At 39.8% G+C, this 26,222-nt stretch overlaps 1 protein-coding gene across 4 annotated transcripts in view; it reads left to right on the top strand.

Moving 5' to 3' along the window:
* FRY (FRY microtubule binding protein) overlaps positions 1 to 26,222 on the top strand; it is a 252,456-nt gene that overhangs the window by 106,452 nt on the left and 119,782 nt on the right. For all 4 annotated transcript variants that reach the window (XM_049822900.1, XM_049822901.1, XM_049822899.1 and 1 more), the window contains 2 exons: positions 3,392 to 3,591; positions 21,095 to 21,148. In XM_049822900.1, coding sequence (XP_049678857.1) covers positions 3,472 to 3,591; positions 21,095 to 21,148 — 174 coding nt within the window. In that variant the 5' untranslated portion in view covers positions 3,392 to 3,471. The remainder of the gene's footprint in view (positions 1 to 3,391; positions 3,592 to 21,094; positions 21,149 to 26,222) is intronic.

Genomic DNA, 26,222 nt, shown 5'->3' with positions numbered 1-26,222 from the left:
GCAATGATAGGTGTTAACCCCCAGGATATCCTTTTTCTTTCCTTTGGGGGAAAGGCTGTACAGTCCTTATTTCAGAGAAGAGCTAGAATAAAAATTTCTGGGGCACTGACAAATCTCACAAATAATTGCATTTCTCTATTACAGTGTGCAAATAATTGATTTTTCAGTTAGATGTCTGGAAAAAAAATTAGATCAGCTTGTGTCAGAAACCTAACAGCATCATTGTTAAAAGGCTTCCTACTAACACTGACTAGGTGGATTTAAATTCCAGTCTCAAAATCCTGGCTGAGTGCCACGATGATTGAAGATAAGGGTGGCAGCTCCCAGGTAGCGTGGCAAGGGTTTCTTAAACCGAATTTCGTAAGGATGCGAGGCGTGCAGGCTCTCACACTCTGCCTTCCTTCCCTCCATCCCTCCTGCCTGTCCCTTCGTAGTGAATTTCGAACTCAGTAGCCAGTTTAAACCAAAAGCGCTGGAGGAACAGAAGGCAAGTTCGCATTTGATGAGATTCCTACGGATTCCTTCCAGAGGGAGCCTGGGATGGTTGCGTTAGCCAGAGAGCGGCGGACGGCCCAGCCCGGGTGTGTTTTCCTTGGCAGAGGCTGGCTGGCGGGCAGCCTGCCTGCCCAGCCCCGGGCACGGAGCTCCAGAGGGAGCTTGGGAACGAGTGGGGGGGAGCTTGGGATGGTGACAGGGGCCGGACAGGGCTTTTATGGCACAAAGGACACAAATCCTTCAGCAAATCGGTTTCACTGCTCATAAAAAAAAACAAGACAAACAAAAAAAACATTTTTCCTAACTGAGCGCTTGGCGATCAAACCGATTTCAGGGATACGTGCGAGCCGGTCAAAACCAAGCATTTGGCAAATATGTTAGTGATTGTGAAAATACTGTCTGACTCCTTCCTCAAGCTATTTGTGGAGAAATTTCCATTACCTAGTATATTCGATAGTCCGTATAAATTTGCATCTGATCCTTTGCATCCCACTGTCTTCATGCTTAAGCTTTAGGCGAGCCTAGGTGATGACAGGAGAGCAGTAGCACTTACGCTCTTCTCTGGTGGCTCTTTTTTCATTACTTTGAAGTAGATTATTATTCAGAACAACAGCGTATTTTTAGAAACAGTTTTGAATAATATAAATGTAGAACTGTTCTATACACTTTGTTTTATGCAAAGAGTCATAATGCCAGCAAGACTCCGCGATAATGCTTTTGCCCTCAAAAATCAAGTGAAACTTCGCAGGAAACAAATCTAGCAGGAAACATCTGCTGGAGTGGAAGAAGTGGTGCTGCTGTGCTAAAGAGTGATGGCATACCTTGTCAGTCAGGGGAGTGACTTTCAAAGTGAAATATTGCTGTGTTACACTTGCAGAATAATAGCTGCGTGAACAAAGCATTTCTATCTTGTGTTATAGTCATATAGTGAGCTTCTAAACTTTGATTTTTCTAAAGGAAAACATGTTCTCTTTTCTCCAGTGTGTCTTTTGTATTTCTCAATGCGTGATTTGGGGTCTGATTCTGCCACATCTTGAATACTCTCAAACAAGAATGTAGTCTTTGGGATTTAGTTTTTTCAGTTTTTTGCAGCAATGAAATGTTAAAGTAGGAAAGATCTAAAATCTCATTTATTCCTAAAACAATCTCATGTAATTAATAATTGACAATTACTTTCAGTAGTAGGTGCAATTCTGTTCCTCAGAAGGAAAGGCTAAAAAGGCATTAGATGTGCGCCATCCGTCACTGTAGTTAATTTTTCTTTCTTTCCTTCTTTCTTTCCGTCTTTCTTTCCTTGCAACTTGGATGCAACATACAATGTAACACTCTGGAATGCAATACTATGGGGAAATGCTATAATGGTGTTAGTTCACAATATTTCCCACAGTTTGTATTGCATTAAAGCACCTCTGTCCCAATCACCAACAGTGCTCACGGGTGTTACGACACTTCTGTTGCATTCAGAGTGGTTGGTGGCTGGTCTTCCCGGTGTTAACTTAATTACCTACTTTTGAAGTCTCTGGCAAAGCTAACAGAGGGTGTTACCAGTACCTGCCTGAAGACCAGACACGACTTCTGTTGCCAGTAAGAGCTAAGCCTGAGGATTGTGGTTTGGAAATTTTATGCATAGAATGGTAATATTTGAATTAATGAGGTTTTGTTTCATAGTACTTCCATTTATTTTTCCTTCAGTTTCCCAGAAAAACAGTAAGTAGAGCTAAGCTTAGTACATAGTATCTTGACGCTGGTTATGGGGAATTCACAGAATCATGAGGTAATTTGGATTGGAAGGGATCTCAGGAGGATGATTAGTCCAACAGCTGCTCACCAACTAGAGAGGTTTCTCAGGGCTTTGCCCAGTCAAGTTTCGAGTATCTGCAGGAGTGGAATTTCTGCTATCTCTGTGGGCAACCTGTACCAGTGTTTGATCACCCCCTCACAGTGGAAATTTTTTCCATATATCTAATTGGAATTTTCCACATTCCAACTAGTGTCTGTTGCCTCTCGTCCTGTCACCACGCTCAAAGAAGAGTCTGGCTCCGTCTTTGCCATACTCCATCAGGTAGCTGAGGACTGTAATAAGATCTCCCCTTAGCCTTCTCAAGGTTGAACCAGTCCAGCACTCTCCGCCTGTACTCATGGAGCAGGCATGTAAGTGCCTGACCATCTTCATGGTCCTCCCTCGGCCTTATTCCAGGATAGCAATGGCATTCTTGTACGGGGAGCCCCAAACTGGACACAGTACTCCAGATGTGATCTCACAAGTGCCAAATGGGACTGTAGGGTTTGGTACTTTCAGAAAAGCTCATACGTAATAAGCATTTTTTGGCCATGGAAAAAAATTCCGTGTCTGACTCTTCCTATAAGATTTATACTGGTGAAATATCATTGTTTTTAAAGGAGTCATTCTTGATTGACCTCAGTATAAATGAGAGGAAAATCAGGCCCTTTACAACTCACCTTAGTGAAAAGATCAGACTCCTGACTTTTGCAAGGATAGGTCAGTTTGAATAGCAATAAAATAAATTTGTTATGTGACAAATGAGTTACAGGTCTCGCCTGCAAGACAAAGGATAAGAAATGAGGACATTATTCAAACTGTTAGCTGTCAGCAAGTCTTACCGTGTAAAAAAAGAGGATTGAGCGAGCACTGTGTAGTAAACACTACTCAGGTGTAAGACACAAAATTTCATCTCTGATTTCTTCTTCCAGTCTGGATTATGTACATGTTACCTATAACTATACCATGGAAACTGTATTTATGTGTTTTGTATTTCTTCAATTATCGACTAGTCTCCAGTTCTGCTTTGACAGTATAGTGGACCATTGGGGTGCTCCGGAAAAGTTAAGACATGTTGAATTACCCAAACGTAAATGTGTCTTTTCTACGTTTCAGCTTCTCCAGTTGGTAACGGATATATCAAGCCACCCGTCCCACCTGTTTCTGGCACACAGAGAGAAAAAGGACCTCCAGCCATGTTGCCTATCAATGTTGACCCAGACAGTAAACCAGGCGAATATGTCCTGAAGAGCTTGTTTGTTAACTTTACTACTCAGGCCGAACGCAAGATTCGCATCATCATGGCAGAACCTCTTGTGAGTAAAAAGAAACTCTAAGTATATATGCACTTTGCTTTGAATTTATTTTTAAATAAGGCTTGCTTGCCATGCAATGCAGAGTATTTTCCTTGTAATCTGCGTTGGAGTTTGATAGTGTTTCCCAAACTGTAAGATATGCTACTATGGCAATTAGAAGGTTGTGGGAGAGGACAGAGGTATGCAAGATATGCCAAAGGGGTGACATGAAAAGGAACAACTATTTTATTTCTGTTTGCAATATGGGCACCTGCTAATATTATAGAGAGGCAGAAGGGGTGTCAGCCAGCAGAGATTTTACAGCTGGGAGAGCGGTCACTTGAGGCAAAATAGATTAGAAAATGCTGACATATGATAAAAACAGTATTTCTGAACATTACCGGGTTTCAGCTAAAACATGAAAATTAATAGCACTGCTGGTTCCTATTTTAGTTCTGACAGTAGTAGATTTCATAACCTAACAAAGTGCTGTAGCACCTATTTTCTGGATATGAAAAAGCATGCAGCATTTGAAAAAGGAGCTACATTACAAGGTCTTGCACAGTCAGTGAGAGAGCCAACTTACATTTCAGGCAAATGTAGCATGCAAGGATGTCTGTTGCAAATTGTCTTATGTAACTGAACTTCTGGGATTCTGCTATTTTAATTTCAGACTACATTTTAAATACATTCTTGTTATTTTGATTAGGGATGAATAGTTCTGTAACCTATATTTTAGTTCTGACAAGGTGAAAATAAAAATACAGAAATAACAAGGAACCTGTATTTCTGAGCTGTAAGGGAATTCTTATAAAATCTTATCACATTTTTGTTATAAAGCACAGTATAGAATACTTAGTTCTGTTCCCCATTTTCAAGTCTGGATATTCTGAACTGTAAAATTAAGATTGTCTTGATTCTGATGGCATTGGTTTGGCTTTATGTCTTGATTTAGATTCGGAAGCATTTGACACTTGGAAAGTTTTTCCAGACTTTCCTCTGAAACATTAGGTAGATGCAAGATGACAGAAATATCTTACATAATTCAGAAATGACACAAAAAAAGCTAACAGGAAGGAATATTTTGACAAAGATCCATTTTTTTCCCCTCCAAATCACAAAAAGTAGAATAAACTGACAGCCATAGCACAGGTCCTTTAAAAAAAAATATGCCAGCAGCTATTTATTACCGTCCAGTCTTCGTGTGACGCACAGTGAACATCTTTACAATTTTAAGACACAATGTGTTGTAAAATTACTTGACAAGATCGGGGAAACGACAACAAGACCAGCATTGAGAACCTAATTTCCTCACAGCACCTCTGTTACACTTAAACACTAACCTCTGCATTTTCATACAATATTTCAGAAATAGATATGAACCAATGGCCCTCATTTATTCCCATTTCACCTTGTGTTAAGATGATTTTGAGTTGCTGTGTGTTGATATGTTATTTTTGTCGCTTTGTGAAACTATTAATATCTGAATGTTGATCTTACCTTATTCCAGAGGTTGTTTGGTGAAATTTTATTTGGTAAATTCAATGTAGAATGTAAAAATATGACAAGAGACTGCAATGTCACCTTCTTCTTATCAACATTTCAGAACGTATTTCTTACAGGGGTCTAACTGTGAGACACTAACAATAATTCAATGACATACATCTTATTAATACTAATAGGACTTTATAAGTCATGGCATGCTGCTGTTTGAGGGTGACTGTGACAAATGTGTAAGCAGGATTTTGTAGACATTCAGGCAAAGTGATCTTGAAATAATTAGGTTGTACTGAAAGAAGTGACAAGGGAAAATGGCAAAAGTTATTCTGGAATAATGGCTAAGAATTTAAGTCTCCATTTTTGTGGGGTAGCTGTTGGATGTTTGGCAGCTGTGTTCCCACATTTCTACTCTACTGACTAGAGCTGTGACCTGGAAGTCCCAGGGATTTGCGAGACAAAGATTATAAATTGATGGTGCAGAGCCACCCTTTGGCCTTTTTTCACAATAGGTAGTCAAATGGTGAGCTCTTTGAAGATTCTGTTCTAATTAAACTCAAACGTACTTCAAAGAAAATCAAACTTGCAAAGTACTCTAACACTGAGATGTTTCTAGTTTGAATTCTCTAAGTCATTACAAGATATGACAGTTTAATTTTATAATGAGTGATGAATACTTAAGATATCTTTTAGAGACGCTAAAATGATCTGTTTATAATATAATTGCTTTTTCCTCTTTTATCACTAAGTCTAGCTCACATTCAAGCTCTGAAGTTAATATGGGATTAAAGACTTACTGATACATTTTTTACCTAGGTATTTCTTTTCATACATACATTTTGCCTCCTTATCCTTGCTGATTATCATTACTGTCGTTCTTATGAATTTTTCTGTTTCTTTGGGTTCCATATGCCTGTTTGATATATCCATTTCTTTTTTTTGTGATGTACACAGAGCCCAACTGTGAATCACAGTGTTCCAACAACTATAGTGGAAAACCAGGTTTGTGTCCCGCCATCAGTTGCAGATACTAGCAAGGCACAAAAATTTTTTGCTGTTTTTTAGGGCAGCAGTGAAGGGCACAGCACCGCCCCCGCTCCTGCAGCCCCATGAAATCTCAGCTGGGGTAGCAAGATTCCAGTGGCAGAGAAAGCACAGGACAATGTCACCTACTCCTCCTGCTGCCTTGGCTGTCAGTAGAGTATGATTTGACATTTTGGTTAGTGGATCTGGCAGTGATCATCATAAAAAACGCACTCCCCAGTTAATATGTTTTATAGGCATGAATCTAATGTTGACAATCCACTGCTAAGTCTTTAACGAGTTAGAATGGAAACCTTTTGTTTCCAGCTGTGGGGTTTTGGTGGTTTTTTTTTACTTTGTCTGAAGAATATTTTATTTGGAATTTCAGGTCAATTTTTTCAGCTTTTTAGTGTCTCTGAAAATTAACAAACATTTCAATAATTACATTAAGTTCACAATTATGTGGCTAATTTTTAATGATTAAACTACTGTACCCAGATTGTCAAGTTATATTAATCCAAATTAAAGGTATTTGACGGCAGAATTAATTAAAAGGGATTTTCCAGTTTATAAAATTAAATTCACACAAATGAAATGTAAATAATTTCTTCTTGATAAACCCTTAATAATTTCCTGCTTCTTTTCTGTCCATAATTGTTCTCCTTTATAGCAAATATTAAGAATTTTTCCTGCAGACCTTTTTTCACAGCTGATTGCATTCATATTTAATTTTTATCAATTTATATTGTAAATCTTCTCTGCCTTGCTTCACTTGCAAACACAATTTGATATTTTATTACTGCTGATTTTTTTTCAAGCAGCAGTGACCTTAAAATGAAGCTAGAATGAGGAAGCCAGGGAAATATTTTTGCCAGTTCAAATGATAAAATGCGTTTACGAATCTTAACACCGTAAGGGAAAAACCCATAAAGTAGTTTCCTTTTTAGGACTGTTGATTATCACATAGGGTAATAATTCATCCTGTGCATACTGATCAGGCTAATCTTTAAATACGGCTTTTAGCAGTACTTACACACAGCTGTAGACATTGATAAAACATAGTGAGCTACACGCGTTGACAGTGGTTAATGGTTAATTTAGCTGTTGGTAAACTTTCATTATGCTTTTCTCCTGCAAGCATCTTCTTTTACTGTGCTGAATACGGAACTCAAGAACAGAATTTACTTATTATAGGATTAGGACTATAAGCATATTCATGTAGTCTGCCTGTAACTTTCTCCTTTTATTAGGTAGGTTATATCTTGCTATTGGAAAAAACCTGAAAGCAGTGATGTGGCTGATACTTGTGTATTTATTACTTCCATTTCATTAGAAGCTCAAAGACATTAAAATATAGACCTATTTCAAAACAGGGCTGGTGATAACAGCCAAGCAGGTGGTTAGGAAGATCGAAAGGGCAAGAATAATGCAAGTTTGTTTTTGCAAAGACCGACCAACCAACATGTATAGTTGCACTGCTGTCCAACTAGCTTTAATCTAGGCTTCACTTTCGCTAGGCAAGAGAAGAAATATCCTAAGGACAGACTTGGAAGAAAAGGAAGTAGAAGGTTTTTTGGTTTCTGAGGACTGGGCTGTGGTGACTAGAAAGATTTATGTAGTCTATAATAATACCAAGCAGTTTTATCCCACAGTTGTAATGTAGAATTTTCTGTTTTACATGGAATAAAATTCAGCTGCATCACATGAGGAATGACTCCTTTGTTGTCATCTATAATGAGACACATTAGCATTGCACATTTTTTATATTTGAACCTCCACATGAATAGTTTGGCATACACAGGGACTTTGGATCCCTGTTTATTGACAGTGCAGAGACAGGAGTTACTATAAGGAACAACTAATTTCATGGAAAAGAGGAAAGGCATACTGCCTTGCTCTGTTCTAACTATCCCCTCAGTATGTATATGCCCAGATAAATTGAAAAGGAGACAGCTTTGTCTGAATAACTTTATGCAAGTATATATTGAAAATGCTGTTCTTTTTTCCCAATAAAAAGTATCCTCCCTAGGATCTTCGTCTATAAATGCTACAAACATGCCAGATTCCCATTGTCATCTGTCCCTGTTCACCTCTACGTGACTCAAGGATTATGTCACTCATCATTAATATAATTCTTTTATTCCAGTAGTGTTTGTGGTAGGCAAAATTCTGTAAAGCATGTGGGCAGTCCATCCCAACCCTAAGGAGCTCATAGTTCATAATATCATAACTCTGTATCTAACGTATCATAACTCTTTATTTCTACTGTATTCTTATTTAGTATTTAAATGATTTAAATAAATATTAGTAGATTAGTTCTTTTAGATCCAATTGTCACAAATGATGTGTAGGACATTAAGAATAATTACCTATTCTTTCTGTAATTGTCTCTGAAGTACTTAAGACGCTTCTTTATGAAATTCTGCCTCACTTTATTATACCGTGCTGAGGACTGTCCTCTCACCTGTTCATAAGAAAGTGAAACCATCCCCACACCATCTTTAACTACTTGCTATGTAACCTGAATATACTATTCTCTTATTGCATGGAGCCCTACAGATGGGTTACAGTGGATGCATTCAGTGGCTTGTTTAATGGGCAGATCTGTCTGTCAGTCATAGGACAGTCCGGAGGACGAGGACAGTCATTCTGCTCAGGAGAACGCCCATCCCCTAGTGCTCCCAGCAAACAACAGCTCAGCGGAGTTTCTCTCCTGCAGGTCATTGACTGGATCCCAGGTCCATTTTTTAGACTAACAGTTGATCTCATTATTTTATTCAACTCCTAGCCATATCTAAGAAGTTAGTTGATTTCTGTGTGGATTGTCCCCTTGGTTCTGTTTCTTTTTACTCAGACTTTCCAGCAGCTAACTTCTCTGTTTCAAGAAATCAGTTAAGCAGAACAGTGGCCTCAGTCATCACTCTTCCCTCCTTCACTAATCAGCTTCTGTTGGAACTTCACTGGCGCTCCAAGTACAGTCCAGTCCACAAAACCCAGCTCTGCCAGTGATAATGAAGCCCAAGCTGGGCCAGATCAGCTTGTTCTTTCCCCCAGCAGAGAGAGAGGCAGGTAAGCCTGGGAGATACCATCCATGAAATAAGCAAGCTCTACTCATGTACTCAAAGGATGTGAAGGCAGAAAACTGTAGGAACAATCAAGCTTCTATACTGAAGATTGAGACCATCAAATATACCAAAGACAATTCTGATGGCATAAAGAGCCTTCACTTCCCCTTCCACTCATCGCCTCAGAAATAATATCCCCCTCTAGTTATCTCGGTACATATATCTCAGGCTGAAACCTGTAGCAGAAGCCAAGCACTAAACAGTATAGAGCAGTAGTCCTTCCCGGGTGGCTAATCTTGAACCTCAGGATAGTTATCTTCCTGAAAGACCTAGAAAGGTTTGTGTGATTGAAGCAGTGGCCAAGGATGCGGTATCTCCTGTGTAGTTCAGGGGGACATATCGTAGGACTGAAACACAGGAGTTGAGGGGAAGAGTGTGAAAGACACAGTTGGAAAAAGAGTTAGAGTCAAATGTGGGGTTTCAGAAATAATGATGGCGAGCGCAGGATAGAGACAAGATGCAGCGTGGGTCAGAAATTCAGCTTCCATATGAGATTGAGGGGAAAAGTTCATGCCATTTTAGCAAGCGGGAAGGAAAAGGACACATTTTTCATAGCCATTGGCACAGGCATTTGCAGCTACAAACAGGTCCGTAGAAACACTCATACATTTCAGAGCCAGGCAATGTCAACGGGAGCTTTCTCAGCGATCTCGGATTGCATAGCTGGGCGTGTGGGCAGAATGCTGTTTGAGGCTTCAGAGCTCATTCTGGTAGCAAAACTCTCCACTGTGCCTGAGCCTCACTACTGCATGGAGATAGTTGGAGGATAGTCAATGGCGCATACGATGGTTCAAATCACTAAGAGGATTTAATGTTGGAAGGTAGATTCGATCCAAGGTCACCGAGGCTGTCACACTATGTCACGTGTTGGCGGACGCCTGCAAATACAGCAGAGAACCTACCACATGTCCCTAATCACATTTTTGTGTCATTTAAGGATATTGGTTATTACCACTATCCAGAAAATGAAAGTCATACTACAGTCATCTCAGGCCAGTCTTATCACTGGTCTGTCATCATGAAGGACAGAAAGAAAATCAAGTGTATGCTTTGGTAGCGTTCTTGCCAGATAAGTAGCAATTAATTAAAGAGATATCTTTCCATATTTTTGCAACAGCTTCATTCTTTGCATGCTTTCAGAGTCATGTTTGAAGTCAGTGAGGTACTGTTTCATCAGGATTGCTCTGTTCTAAAATTTAAATTTATGTGCTCTTTTCTGGGCCTGAGTCTGGCATGGTACAGTTGTCCTGGTTTCGGCTGGGGTAGAGTTAATTTTCTTTCTAGTAGCTGGTATAGTGTTATGTTTTGGATTCAGTATGAGAAGAATGTTGATAACACTGATCTTTTCAGTTGTTGCTAAGTAATGTTTAGTCTAAAGTCAAGGATTTTTCAGCTTCTCATGTGCAGCCAGCAAGAAGGCTGGAGGGGCACAAGAAGTTGGGAGGGGACACAGCCAGGACAGCTGACCTAAACTGGCCAAAGGGACATTCCATACCATGTGACGTCATGCCCAGTATATTAACTGGGGGGAGTTGGCTGAGGGGGGGGAGCAGCTCACTGCTCGGGAACTAACTGGACATTGGTCAGTGAGTGGTGAGCAATTGCACTGGTTGTTTTGTATATTCCAATCCTTTTATTATTACTGTAATTTTATTATTGTTATTATTATCATTATTAGTTTCTTCCTTTATGTTCTATTTAACTGTTCTTATCTCAACCCACGAGTTTTACCTTTTTCCTTCTGATTCTCTCCCCCAACCCACTGGGTGAGGGGGAAGTGAGTGAGCAGCTACGTGATACTTAATTGCTGGCTGGGGTTAAACGGTGATAACATTTACACATCAGACAGCTTGAGTTATGCCATATTTGACTCTGCATATCTGGTAGCATGACAAATATGAGAAAAACTTAAATACTTCACGTAGCCACCTTCCCAATTTGGAAATCCACCCAATAAGGTCTTGTTTCCTTGGCCGGGCATGCAGTACAGGTGGAAGCTAAGGCTTTTTTGGCCATCGTACTTGCAGCAAAAGAGCAGTGAAGGCTAACATTAGCTCTGGAAGGGCATCCTGGTATCCTCCCTGAAATCTGTCAGATCAGTACCAGTAATCAGGAGGAAAAGGCTCAGATCAAGTCACCTGGGGACATGTCTGTTATCCTACAGTTATAACCTTTGAGATAAACACATAGCCAAGAAAGCCCAAAATAAAGGAATTTTAAAGAAAACTACTGACCATCATCAGAATTTCTCAAGTTCACTTACAAAATATACCTTTCCTCATCTATTGATCTGTTCTATGAAAACAGATGCATAGCTGATGACAGTAAGTAGCTACCTGACGTTAAAGCAGCAGTGGCTGCGGCACATCAGACCGTTACTGAGGTCAGTATCTGTTGTTTATTACCCCCTCTGGCTTTTTTAAGCTTAAGAGAAATATGGTTCCTGTTTGCAGAGCTCTCAGCTGTGCCTGGAGCAACCCTGCAATTACAACTCTAAATTTATTCAAATCAGCTGATAAGGCCTTCCTACAGCTTTGATGAAATTAGGTCACATTACTCTGAATGGGTAACCAGCGGTCAGGGCCCTGAGGACACTAATAAGCTTTAATGGCCTCGGCAGAGCCTTGCCCACCCTGCCCACAGCCCCCAGGGCAGTCCGTCTGTCCGTCCCTGCCGACCCATCACCACCAGCACCACAGCAGGACTGGTCTCCAGCTCCCCAGAGCCCTGCTAGGCCTTGGCCCACCCCACAGAGATGTCCGCTTTCTTACGGGGACCCTCAGCCGCTGCGGCCAGCCCTGCCGAGTCCCGACACCAGCAAAGCCACGTAAGCACTTCAGCAGCTCTCCCCGCCGTAACTGAAGCACGTCCTGCTTAGAGCTTCCCATGGAGATGAAGATATCGGGGAAAGTGTGGGATCACGGGCAGTTCTGTATCAGAAACAACTGCAAGTGTCTCCCTCTCGTACAGCCGTGCCTCAGTACTGGGTAGCTGGTAGGATATCTGTCCTGCCTGGTCATGGGTATTCTGGATGTCTGCATCCAGACAGGCGTTCTGCATTTTACTCTGCTGTACCTTTTATCAGAGGTCTGGTGCTAATCCTGTATTTTCATTCCCAAGGCTCGCAAATGTGGGAAACCTGCCCACCCTTCCCGACCTTCCTGGTTTTATAGCATTTTACCAGTTCCCTGTAAATATCCTAAAAGGAGGGACCTCATCCACTGCTTGGAAGACGGAGGTCCCCTAAATCCTCATAGCATTGCTCTCGCCATGGGCAGGAGTTTGCCTGAAGGCGAGGACAGTGCTCTCGCAATAACTCGGAGAACCTGGTGAGCTCGAGAGGGAAGCTGCGCATCCCTCATTCTCTGGAGAAAAAAAGCTGCCTGCATTTGTCTCCCGTGTCCTCCTTGCACAGAAGAAACAACAAATCAGTTGGTGTAAAACTCTGCATATAGGGTTGAAGTGTCAGTTAACTTCTCTGTTCAGGAAAGAAAGCTGTAACCAGATGAGCAGGGTACATCAAGGTCAGGGAAGAGCATCCTCTGACCCTCCTCGCCAGCTCTCAGAAGTAATGTCAGGGACAGAAAGGAGGGAACAGTGCTCTTCAAGTTGCACGCTCGACTAGTGACTTTGTCTCCTCAATCTAATTTACCACTGGATCTTTCAGTGTTTCTATTTCACAGAAGCCTGCTGTCACAAAATCCTTCTCTTCATAGAAGTGATTATTATATGCATACCTCTGAATTTGTTTGGGTTTTTTTTAAATACATGTATTGGCTGATGAAGAGTGTCTAGCTGAACCACCTTGGTAAACAGCTGAAACAGGGCTTTGCATAGCAGTTTCACGCAAAGGTCTTAACGTGGATGTGAGAGTCCGTATCTCCACAGTCTGTTGTTCTTAGAACGCTAAAAATAAGTTACATACAAATCACTGTATCGAATGCTTTTTCAGAGCATCGTGTTTATTCCAGTCGCACAGGCTCTTAGATGAAAGATCTTGGACTCTCATACTGCATCTCACGACCCCACTCTTGACGGAAGCCTTATACAAAGTATCATTAATTATTAGAGTATGACTCCAGAAAGCCTTCTTCCTGGCTTCATGTTGAGAGTAAGGTGGAAATAGTGTTTTTATGGAGTATAGCTTGCTCTGGGTGTCTGTATTTTGAGCATGTTCTTGTTCCTATCATGGAGAAACAATTTGTATGAAAATGCATTGTAATGGATCTCAGCACAAACAACAGAAGAAGAAATCTGTATTTACTTCAATAGTTTTTGAGAAGTAAATCCTATATATCTTGCTCACCTTGAAGAAAATGCATCATATAACCAAAAAAACCCTCTTTTTTTGTGTCTTGCTGCAGTCAGGCTTTGCAATGTGATAGCCGTGTTGTGTTCCAACTCCACAACAGTTTATTACTGCTGCTTCCTATAACAGGCCTTTCTCATTTCATTAATACTGGACTTGGGACTAGTAATAAACTCAATCCTGTACCTGAAATTCAATTAGCACTGTCTTAGTTAATCCATTATATTAACTTTATAGGCCTTCCCCAAGCTGTACATCATGGTCCTTCGTGAATTTTCATCATAAGTAAGGATGTCACTAAATACTTAATATATTCTCTGCCCCAGCAAATTAGGTTCCAATTAACAAAATTTTATCTTCTTACATTGGAAGTTTTTAAGTCGGAATCAGTCAGTCTACTGACACACGTCTGTGAAGGAATTATGGTGTCAACTGTAAGTGTCCACACTTAGTTTCTAGATGCCCTTTTTAAATTTATCAAACTTATAGGTTGTAAAATTCACCTCTTCTTCTGTACACTGTAGTACTGGGGTAATTAAAAGCAGGGAAGGCCAAGGAAAGTATTATGATACTAGCACAGACCTTAAAACTTGCATGTATTCAGACAGGATTTTGGTGTGTTCATTAAGTTACAATTTTAAAAAGGCTTTCCTGTTAACACAAAACTCTGAAAATAAACAGCCAATAGAATTTCCTTTCTTGCTTGTGCTAGAGTCTAGCTCAAATTTCAGTAAAGTCATCCTGAGTACTCTTTTCAACTTTCCAGATTTTACAAAAGCATGTATTTAAAATATTTCTTTTGCAGCTGGTCCACTGGTAGCCATCGGCTTATTTGGGCTTAAAATACTTTACTAAAAGGAATTGGTTTACTTCCTACTTACTAGACAGCACCTCACAAATGCTGAGAGCAGTAGGTTTTCTGTTGGCGGGGGGTTGCAGCTACCCGTATATCTGTAACAGCACTTAACCTTTGTTTGAAGTTTGTGACCATTTATTATCAACACCAAGTTGAGGGCATGTCTGGGAATGTTTTTACTGATCGAGTAAGAATGTCAGAGTTCTTGAGTTGTTTGCTCAAGGTAAGTCAAAGAAAGCAAACTTTCATATTTGTTTTCTGTGAGGTTTTTTCTTAAGTTCCATGTTATTTTGGGAGAGTTGCAGTGCTAATTTTTGCACTGTGCATCTAATAGCTTGGAAAGCAATTTCTAATTCAGTGGGTTTGCTTCTCTCTTCAGTCTGTTTGGAATTTACTCCACTTCTGTTTAGTATTAGTACTGAAAATTAATTTGCTGTTTCTTTGGCTTGTTTGGCCATTTTTTCTGATACATCACTTACTCCAGATTAAACATTCTCATGACCAAATTTTCTGAGTGTCCACATTTTAGTTTTGTTACTAGAAAGCATAGGTAAAAGATGCCTTTTGCAGAGAATGTGATAATCAGGCAAAAATTAGCCTGTAATACCTGACGTGATGACATAAGCTATCACTGAGGCAGAACAGTACATGATGTGGATGCCAAAGAGGCGAGAGTCAGTGGGAAAACCTGTATTTGAAGCTGAACTGGTGTTTTGTTACACAGTTTTGTATTCAGCAGTACAGCAGCATTGGGCACATCCTTTTCCACATGAACAAAACAGAAGAGCTGTTACAAAGAAAAGAACAATTGCATGAAGAAAGAATAGACTGAGTAGTACTGAGCCTGTCTTCTAAACATGCACCTTTCATTGTTTTTATGCAATAACTGTAATGGCAAGTAGGTTTTTGACCTGAGCTTGCTAAATTAAAAATTTATGGGAGATGTAGAATATTTTTACATATATTTCATAGCCACTTGAAATATGCTTTTTTTTTCCCCTCCATATGAAATACCATGTACAATTAACATTGCTTTTTTACTTAATTTTCAAAAGTTACGTGAAGTTAATCAGATTTTTTGTTAACATTTTTGGAGTCTAGTTCTGTCTTACACAGAGTTGTGGTGTTAAAGCTATATTGCCCTATCTTTTTTATTATGTTTGCCTTTGAAATTTCCTTTTGGTGTATGCTTAGAATTTCAAAGGTTGATAAAGGAAATCCCCTTTTCTGTTTATTTTACTGTCTGCGTACCATGGTCACTGACACAGCCTCTTAAAAGAGGTATCTAGCAGCTAATTGATGCTGGGCAGAGCAACAAGAGAAATCAAAGATTCTGTTGTCATCCACTGAACAGGCAATTTATATTTTTATGCATGAGGACCTGCTGACTTGCAAAGAACAGTTGTGAAAACAGGACACTAATTACCTGTTTCATAGAAGTTCCAGGTGGGAGACATTTGGGAGACTATCGGAGTAAACAGATTGTGCTTTTGAGTCAAAAAGCTTGGCTCTCTTAATTGCTTGGGTATAAATTAACTAGGCTTCCTGGGGTGGTGAGGGGAATTCTCAAATCGTAGAAAGGTAAATAAGAGATGAAAATTATTTCCCAAGAAGTTCAGAACTATTTTCAGTACAAGAGCTTTTTTTATGGGACCTTAGACTGTTCTATCCATTTTTGAGAGGGCAGACCAGAAGTAAATACTTGCAAGTTCAGCTGCATGAACCTGCTCATTGCAGGATCAGCATAGATCCATTCTGGGAGGGAGGGGGGAGGTAGAAGCACCCAGCTGAAATAGAGGCAGGGACCAGACCGACCAACTCCCTTTCAGAGGCGACTGGCTGGTAGGTCAGCTGCATTTGGGGGATAAAATTTCCCATGCCCAGCCTTCAGAAGCAAATTGGCATTGTGGCATTTTCTCCTAGGTGAAAATGGTTCACGCACCAGGTGAGCACAAGATTGACAGTGACATGTTTTCCGATCCTTGTATGGACAAAATAACCAATGGCAAAATTAAAAATTTAGGATGTTTGGCCCGGTTATTTTTGGAGCAGACCTCTTCCCGCAAAACACCACTTCCCTTTACTGCTGAAAAGAACGTAAGACGAAGATGTTCAATTGGCAGGGGCGGGGGCTTATGTGATGATGCAGCGTAAGCAGGAAAGAGTTACACTTGGGGATTTTTTGGTTCTCCTAAGATTGCACTTCCATGCATTTTATATATATTGTAGCTGTAGTAGTTGAATGCGGTCTATGTCTACTCCATTTTATATGAAAAGGTCCATTCTTCTGCTGTTTCTTTTTGGTAACTCTTCCATCCCAGCAGACCACTCAGTAGAGTATGTGTGGCTGCTTTCTAGCATGCAGTGCAAGAGTTATGATTTGTATCAAAATATCTTTTCATCCTCCATCCTCTTATAAAAAGATGGGGTTTATCTCAGTCAGTAATAGAGTACCCCATCATAGTTCAGTAGGAATAATGTGCCTAATGGCTGCTGAGGTTAGAAATTACTTTAAGGGGCATTATAGAGCTTTATAACATGGGGATATAGTGAAGCTCATCACTTCAACATCCTTTTGTAGGCACTACAACATCCTTTTGTTTTCATGTTTCCCCAAAGACTCAGTTCTGTGACAGGTGGTCGAGAAGAGCTATTCCTGTGTAAATTTACCCAATTATATTTGTGTAGCAGCCCTGAAAAAGCATTAATATATTAACCATTAAAAGTAGCCAACAGTCTTGGCAGAAATGTTTTAGTGTGCCTATGTGAATAGAAGGTTTGACTGATACATTATTTTTTAGATAAATTATAAATACTGTATTTAGTTGATGAGTGCAAATGTGATAAAATATATATCTGCTATTGCATATTCAACATACTCTGTTTTTCTATGAAAGTTTTCACAACAGCAATGAGGCGGAGGAAGGAAATTAATTCTTAGGTGAGTTTGTTTTGTAAGCATTGGCGATGCAAAAGTTTAGGCAGTTTTATTGAAAAACAATAGTTTCAAGTATTAAATGCAAAATTGTCTTTGCTGATCTTTACTGCTTATCTCTAATGTGAATTCATATCATGGGAGTTTCCAGGCTGAACAAATACAGAGTATACAATTGAAGGCAGCACTTCAAACAAGAAATAAGGATGTTTAACTTAGTGATTAAAAATGGAAATGTTATTATTGAGAGTCCATTCTTCTGAAATTTTCTGATGTTTTTTATAGCCCAGAAAGCTATGGGCTCTTTCAGATTAATCAAAACTTTCTTTATTCATATTTTGTGGTTGTAGGCTTTGGCTCCAAATTCAGCCTACCTATTCATCCAAGATTTGGAAGACATTTCTGTAGAATGTATTATAGCTACAGAGACTCAAACAGAGTCAACTCATAATATAAAAGGGCCTCTTTGCCATTTCTGAATTGGGTGGGCAAGAAAATAAATAAAAATAAAATAGTGCCTTGAGGCTGGAAAACATTTTTCAGATTTTTTTTAAAAACTATTCAATAAGTGTATCTCCAGGGTAAATAGATTGCTATGGAATCTAATACGCAGAGGCAGTTTCACTTTAATATATGTTTTAACCTTGCCTTTGCTGGTCCTGAACCTTTGGTATATAATGGAAATGTCTGCCATGAGTATAAATATATTTTATATAGTAGCTGCCATGGCAGTGATGTTGAAAATACTGCATGAAATGAAATGGTAAGATTTGTAAGGATATTAGAACTAAGTGGTATAGAATAGGCAAGTTGCTTACAGTAGATGAGAAGAAATTATCTATCGCATTAAGAAAAAACGCTGTTTTCAAAGGACGCTTGAAGCACCTGCATGTAGTTGAGGTGTCTTTGAGTTTACTCAGCAGGGTCTTCCTGACACGTTGTCGTCAGTTGTTACCCCCATCGCGTACGCGGTCATCCTTTTATATTTTAGGAGCTCGTAGACACCAAAAAACATACTTGTATCTGGCCCTTCCATCTTTAGTCAGTTCATTATCTATTCAGTACTCATCATTAGTAGTAAAGTAAACAGTAATAACTCGTACTTTGAGTTTTCTCAAATCTCCAAGCCCCCAGTAAAATTTTCTGTGGTTATTGCCATTCACTGCAGGGGTAGGGTGAGTCGCTCTGACACGGGCTGCCAGCGCTCGGCGTCGCGGGGTCAGCTCGAGTCCCGCCGGGCCGAGCCGTGGCTGCTGTCGCTGCAGGCAGGGTCAGCGGCAGCACCGTGCCGGGAAGGAGTCGAGGAAAAATCGGGAACAGCAGCAACCCGAAGGGGGGGACGGAGAAGAGGAGAGACAGCTGCAGCACCAGCTGCTGCCTGGCAAAAGCGCGAGGAGAGGGGAAGCGGCAGGAGCAGCAGTAGGTGCAGGATGGGAGAAAGGGAGGAAAAAGGCCTCGGTTAAAGCCCTAGGCTGGAGACACTGAGAAGTTACGGCAGCAGAACCCTTCTGGGCTTTCGGTAGGTGTCCTTGGCTGGTCTCCATCCCAGGGCTGCCTTCTGCTGCAACCAAGTCTGTTGCCTGGCCTGTGAGTGGTTTCTTTAGGCGCATGTACCACGGTTTGGGAAGCCCTGCTCTAGTTGCCTGTAAGAGGGCAAGAGATGAGTTGTATTGCCTTGACCAAATGGAGGGATCTTCACTAGCTCGGAAGCGCAGCCCCTGGCGAATGTCATCACCAGAAACTGAAGTATTTGTGAGGCGTGTGTGCTTCCAGAGATAGGCAGCAGGTGATTAGGACGTTTTCAGGATCGCCGTTCCAGAACCTGGGTTCCCAGAGCATGTTCTGTCTCATTGAATTGTGTCCACCTTACAGATAAGCATGTGACAAGGAATCCCATACCTCATTTCTGCCTGAAACACTGTGTGCATTTCTGCAGGATTTTAGATACTACTCTGAAAGCCAAGCATTGAAGTGTCGGGCACAGGAACACAAACCTTCTGCATGCCGAAGCCCTTTTAATTGAAACAAACCTTAAGAAACTTCTCTGTGGTAACACAAGTCATCTGTAACAGAATCAGAAATTTAATTTAAAAAAAAAAAAAGATTGTGTGTTGTGTTTTTTTCTAAACCGCACTAGTACATTGGTTTGCCCAGGACCCATGAAAACTTAACAATCTTTTTCCTTTCAAGTAAGTTGAACGCTACTTTTGAAAGATTATCTGCTGTCCTTTTCAGTGTGCTGCAACAGACAAAAGAAGTATCGTCCTCCCATGAGACACAACTAGGTAGGGTAGCACCAAGTTACTGATCGAGGAGGAGAACTGTGGGTGGGGTGGTGTCTGCTTCTGAGCTACAAGGTTTTACTGTGTCTGTTCATTACCAATAATCTGTCATAAAGCTCCAATTAAGAGTTGTTGTGCCCTTAATGTAACCTGGAGGAGTCACTTTAGTCATCAGAGATAACAATGAAAAGTATTGATGACTGTCCTGGATAAATCAGTGACCCAGTAGAAAACATTTGTTGATTTTTCTATTTGGTAGGTAGTCAGGGGATACTGTGGTCACCCTGCAGCCAGCCTCCTTGCCAGCTGGCGTTACGAGTGGATCAGCATAATTAATTTCAAAATCAGTCAGCAGATGATACTGGGCAATGTTTTCTCCAGAGAGAAACATTAAATAATAGAAATCTTTGGAGCGCCTCAAGTCTCTCCATTCCATTATCTCAGCAGCTTTACAAATTTCTTTGTTTTGCATCTCACATCCCCTGGCAGTGACGGTATTTTGCCTGATACATTAACAGATGCTGATGAGTGTAATAGTTTGCTGAAAGCCGAACAGAAAATCTCATGCTGAGCTGGTGGGAGAGCCCCGATCTTGCAGCTGTAGGAGAAGAAAGATGCATGATTTACAGAAGAATAAGGCGCTGGCACATTTCAGACACCAGCAACAGTGGTACAATTCAGTGCAGAATTGTGATGGTGACATGTTTCTCAGACTGTCATCTGCCTTCATGCCTTGTTTATTTTCATTGTGGTTTAGGAGATTCATGTTTTGTATACTGTTGCGTATATCTAGAATACTGGACTATGTACTTCTACAGGCATCAGTAGTTGAGCCTGCTTGGGAAAGAAGCCATAAAGGTGAATGGATGTTCACACTTGGGGACTCTTTGAGTTGGGCAGTTCTCCTTGGCCTTCCCAGTACTTTGAGAATGTGTTGTGAAAATTTGCTTCCATTCTGAAAATCCTTTTTTTTTTTTTTTTTTGAGTAATATAGCCATTTTTTCCACAATGATCTTCCTTAAAAATGAACTCTTATGGTATTTGATTCTTCTAAAATCACCTTTCTTTCAGTATGCACTGCATGATGCACTGTAGCTATGGACATGTTTGTGTTGCCTGGTAGTATTATAACAAGAAGGTACCTCATGTAGCTAAATAGAGCTCCTTGCTTACGTATTAGAGGAAATACCAGGTGCTTTTTAGGATTTTGGAAGAATTTATCATCAGTGTGAGCACCAAGGAACTTGGGTGTAATAAACGGTTAATCCTTCTCTTTCTTGGAAGGACACTAAGGACACGAAAGACCCTCGGTCACTATTAGGTCATATGTATGCAGAGGTCAGCTTTGCATATGAAACAAACAGTATCTCCAGCGTGAAACCAATCAGGAGGCAAATTATATGAGTAAAAATCTTAACAGAAAAATAATATTAGAGTTTATAGAATGTATCATAGTATTCATCTTAAGTAATACATATTTAATATATTTTCTTTTAGGAGAAGCCACTGACCAAATCTCTGCAACGAGGAGAAGACCCCCAGTTTGATCAAGTAAGACACTTAAAATTATATTATTTCCATTTCTCAGGCTGTAAGACAAACACTTGGAAGGCAGTTTAGTGTCCTTGTACTATCATTGCATACTGCAAAAGCAGTGTCTCTCAATGTACTTTCATAGAATGATGAGTGCTTTGCCTAACCATTCTTGGGTTTAAATTAGGAGGATTCTTCCACTGTTTTCAAGCTCCGTAGTTTTTTGCCATAGAACTTTTTACTTTTTACAGTGTATTAGGCACACATATTGTTTCCTGGCTGTTTCCCCTGATGGAGGTTTTAAAGCAAACTGTATCTTTTCAGAATATCTGGTTTTTGAAACACGCACATGGTCCCCAGTCTTTCTTCTATGGGTTTTTTCTTACAGTTAATATGAGGGCCTTTAGAATCATTGTCATTGCCGTCAGTCTCATCAGTCTATTTTGTCTCTGTAGCTGTGACCCAGCATGACTTACGAGTATGCTGCACCTCACGTAGGCTGAGCCAACCTGCTGTATTTAAAATTAACCATAAATTCAGTTGTCAGGATAAATGTCTATGTATGACAAGGTAAATAATTATTAGAGAAAAAAGATTGGCAGGGAAAAATCATTAAAAGCTAAAATAGAATTTATATAATTAACTAGATTTCATTTACTAAAACAATAAAATTGTAATTAATAAAATTAAATTTATATCTGGCATTAGATTAATACATTTATTATGTAAGGGAAATGGGACAAGTATAAAAATAAAACCAACAGCAATATACACACTTTTTAATGATGGTATAAGAAAATAAATTTTTGTCAGCAGTCTTTCTTAAAAAAAAAAAAAGCATCTAGAAAAAATTCCTACATTAGTAAACTATTTGAAATAAAGAAAGATAGGTGCTAAAGAGTTTAAGTTGCATAAAGGATGCCAAAACTCTGTCCCAACAAAGAGGAAGGATAATCTGCTGCTCCACCGTTCCTGCCTCAGCTGCTATTGCTGTTGCCGTTGCTGCCAACTCCATGGCTGCCCGCACCACTGTGCTGCCAGTGGTGCCAGAAATACAGGACAGAAAGGTAAAGCAGAAGCAGCAGCGCCAGCAACAACTCTGAAAGTAACTGTGGCTAATGCCATAAGCTGCAGGTACCGTATTGATTAACTTAACTTTGGGAGAGGAGATAGGCATGAGTACGACTTCAGAACCTCAAATGAATTTAACAGATGTTAAACTGTGTTTTCTGGGACGTTGGATACATTGCACCAGAAGCAAAGATGCCTTGTGAGACCCCACTGGCATTCACAAAGGCTCGCTTCATAATTTTAGCTTGACAAAGTGATGCTCTCTAGCTTGTTCTGTAGCTGCTTTTTGGGGAGAGGTAGCCTGCTTGAAGGGCTGTTCAGAGCAGGAGCTGAACAGTAGGACTTCTGCGTTGCACTGGGGAGCTCCTTGCCCACCTCCCTGACCACAGAGAGACCCTGCAGGGGAGCCAGCCACTGTAGGCTAAAGGAGGCTGCTTTGTGAGTACTCCCTAGCTGCCTAATGAAATTTTTTGTGGTATTCTGACCTTAATTTTATGTATTTTTTTTTCCTTCCTGTGGGAAGAGTGTCACACATAAATGGGAAAGAAAAACAAATTAAGCCACCCATATGCAAACGTTGTGATACTGTTCCTGCAGTGTATTAAACAAACACATAATGGGTGGCCATGATTTGATTAAATATTCATGGTTAAGCAAATTGTAGCCCTTTACAAGGAAGAACTAGAAGACTCATGCTTCTCCTAGTTACTGGTAAGTAGACAGAAAATTGAACAAGTAAGTCAAGATCAATTAATGAGAACAGCGAATGCTTCCTAGAGTGAAAACTGTGTATTTCCTACTGTAGGAATTTACTCTGAATGCTGGGCGTGAGGAAACCAAATACAGACAAAAAACCAAAGGCAAATTTTCTTATATGCACCACTTGTATATATTTCTAACTGCATATCTAGAGTCCTACCTATGTGTAGAGTTGATAGAAAAGTATAGAGCTGAGATTGCCTTATGTGTCCCGTCAGAAAACCTTGAAATTTTCCAAACAAACTGTTCAGATTGAAATTCTCAGACTACCTGTCTGCCTCAGCCTGAGCTGTTGGGAATGTTTCCCTTTTCAGGTTTCACATTGTTTTCTGCTTGAACATCACAATCATTTTGAGATGTTCTAGTGCTCCTGGGATTGATGTACACCTGTGAGTGGGAGATAGGACCTGAACCTGCCTGATGAGCCTGTTTTCAAGAACATGGTTCCTACTTACCAAAGTCATTTTGCTTTGGCTAAATTGTAGTTAGATTTTCATTCAAAACTTTGTAATACACAGTAGAGATTGAAAGAACTCAGCTAGAGTAGAGGCAGGAAGACAGAGCAAAAAGTCTTTCTTTACTTGGCATGTTTCACTCTGTAGATTAGGTCAGGACCTCGCAGTATTATAAAGCTGTTTTGCAAATGATAACATGTCAGTATTATAAAGTTGTCACAAAAGTATGGATAATTTTGCTGATATTAAAAATAAAGGTGTGGTCTACCTGGAAAACTCTGAAGATCATGATTCCACATGATACTAAAATCCAAGCAAGAGGGTGTGTGCTTTTAAGTCAAACCATTTAAGTTTTATTTTTTAAGTTCATTCAAATATTTAAAGGGTCTGTGTGATGAAGAAAGACCAGGTTGATAATCCCTTGCTTCTCCCGTTCAGGTAAGTTGTGGAGAACTTTGGTGTTTGTTCCTGGAACACAGAAAATCATCTTGCAGAACCAGAAGAGGCCACACATGACATTCCTGACATTTTTACTACAGAAATGAAGGAGGAAAAGAGGGAGAATCCCCATGAACAAACATTTTTGAGGGGTGTCTAATAATTTTGACTTTCATTTTTAAGGCATCAAAAGTGACACACTGTCAAAGGAACCTAATTTTCTTTTTTTTACTTTATCAAAATTATCTCTGTTCAATTTGAATGAAATTGATAGGTGATGCTGAAGTGACCAGGTCACTAGTCACTTTAAAATATCTGAGCTGCATCTTCTAACTGTAAATTAAAAAGCAGCAAAAGTAAGGCATGTCCTGATTTAAAATTTGCCTTTTGCAGGTCAGCTTCATAGGTGGAAAAAAACCACCCAAAAAACCCCCTTTACAGTAACTGCCCATTCTCAAGCACCATTTTAGGAATGCTCGTTGTGATGGTGGTGATGGATCCAGCATCTAGGGGCCTGACGGTGCGCGGGCAGAGCTGTTTCTCCCCGTATGGGTGTAGTGTCAGTGCCTCCTGTTAGGCAGACAGTATTGTCTGGCTGCCAGTTGCATCACCCTCCTCAAACTCATAATAGTATCTTGAGCAATGGATGAAGTAATCTTACTTATCCTGACTTGTAGAATATCTCACCATTAGCCTAACAAACTGGATTCCTTACAGTGACCGTATTTTCCTTTTTAGGTGCGCATGTATATACAGAAAATATATACAGGAAATTATGTCCTTTTTCTCATCTGTTTTTAAATGTCTTTAAAAGTTCGTGATTAGACAACTCGAGTTGCCTATTGGCAAAGAGCACTACTGCTTTAGCATTAGCATGCTCTGTGTCCCCAGTTACAGAAATGTTATTAAACATTGTACTACTGAACTATGACTTAAACTTCCTATTACAGGAAACCATAAAGTTGCAGTACATGAAAAGATCAAAAGCTAGGGTGAAAAAAAATCATAATTATCCAAGAAGCTTATCCTCACCCAAGGGAACATTTTTATTAGTCTTTTCTCAGCCCCTACTAAAGTATCTTCTGTTCTTACCATGGTACATAAATGTTCCATGAACTGACAACACTGGAGGCAGAAAAAGGGCACTGTGGAATCTTGGACCAACCTGCAGACATTTTTCCATATGAAGATACGAAATGAATGTAATGTTTTGGCCATGGTAGTGAAAACTTAACAGCAAGGCTTAGTTTTCATATGAAACTGTCTATATGAGGTGCCTGTTGCAGGAGTTTGAGCATAAGCTGCACAAAAAATTGTGCTCTTTTTAATTATACTACACTCTTCTTAGAAGTGCACTTGGTTGGAGAATAGAGATTGGAAGCAAAAACATTTAATGTTTTATATACTTTTAAAAGAAGGAAAGAACAAATAGGTCAAGCTAAAAGAAGGAAAATAAAAGTGAATAATAATAAAAAATGTGCAAAATATAAATAAAGAAGACACTAAGACTAATGATTAAGTGTCCCATTTTCATAATAGCCTAAACGTGGTAAATGACATGCTGATAATTATTCTCATCCAATATTTTATTTATTAGATGTAGTAAGTGAATAATGGTACCATCATCATTGCAGTAGCACTGCAGGTGGCCCCTTTTGTGTTTTCCCTTTCCCTGGATTTTACACATTGTCCTTCTTCACCAGCAGAAGGGCACATGGTAGAGGAAGTGTAAGAAATGGTGGTGATGGGATTATAGAACAACCCTTGGCTCCTGATCAGAGGTTTCAGTTCAAGCAGTGTGTGAAGAAGTAAATCTGAAGGAAAAATTAAAGGTAACATGTTCAGGACTGAATTTGCTGCACATAGAAATAAATGGGTTTTCATGTAAACTGTCATCCTGGCAGTAAAATAGCTATAAACATTGCTAATGTATAAGCAAGCTAGGTGAAATTACCCAACTACAAAATTATGGTATAAAAAAATCCTGGTTTTTTTACTCACAAAACCAAGGCCATAGATGAAAACTAGTAAGTCCAACTTAATAATTACCAGTTTTAACTGTTCCCAGGGAGACTTAACTTCATAGCACTGTCCAAAAAAATGCTTAGAACAAAGATGTGAATGAAAGATCTACACAAACACAACTGCACTACTTGCTCCTAATGTTTAATTTTACAGATTTTTCACTTAGAGTTGACTTGTCTAGAAATCTATCATTAGCAGAAAAAAAATGTTTTGTCTCAAAGGGTCCAACAGAATTAGGGCATGTAGCTGCTTCGATTAGAGGTTAGGGCAGTTCATCTCTCTACCTTCCTCCTGCCCCAGTCTAGAGTATTTGGAATAGGAATTGTTAACTTTATCTCCTTAAT

This window comes from Accipiter gentilis, chromosome 19 (assembly GCF_929443795.1).
Source record: "Accipiter gentilis chromosome 19, bAccGen1.1, whole genome shotgun sequence".
Taxonomy (NCBI): domain Eukaryota; kingdom Metazoa; phylum Chordata; class Aves; order Accipitriformes; family Accipitridae; genus Astur; species Astur gentilis.
Note: the sequence above shows the minus strand (reverse complement) of the source record. Positions and strands in the feature narration are given on the sequence as shown.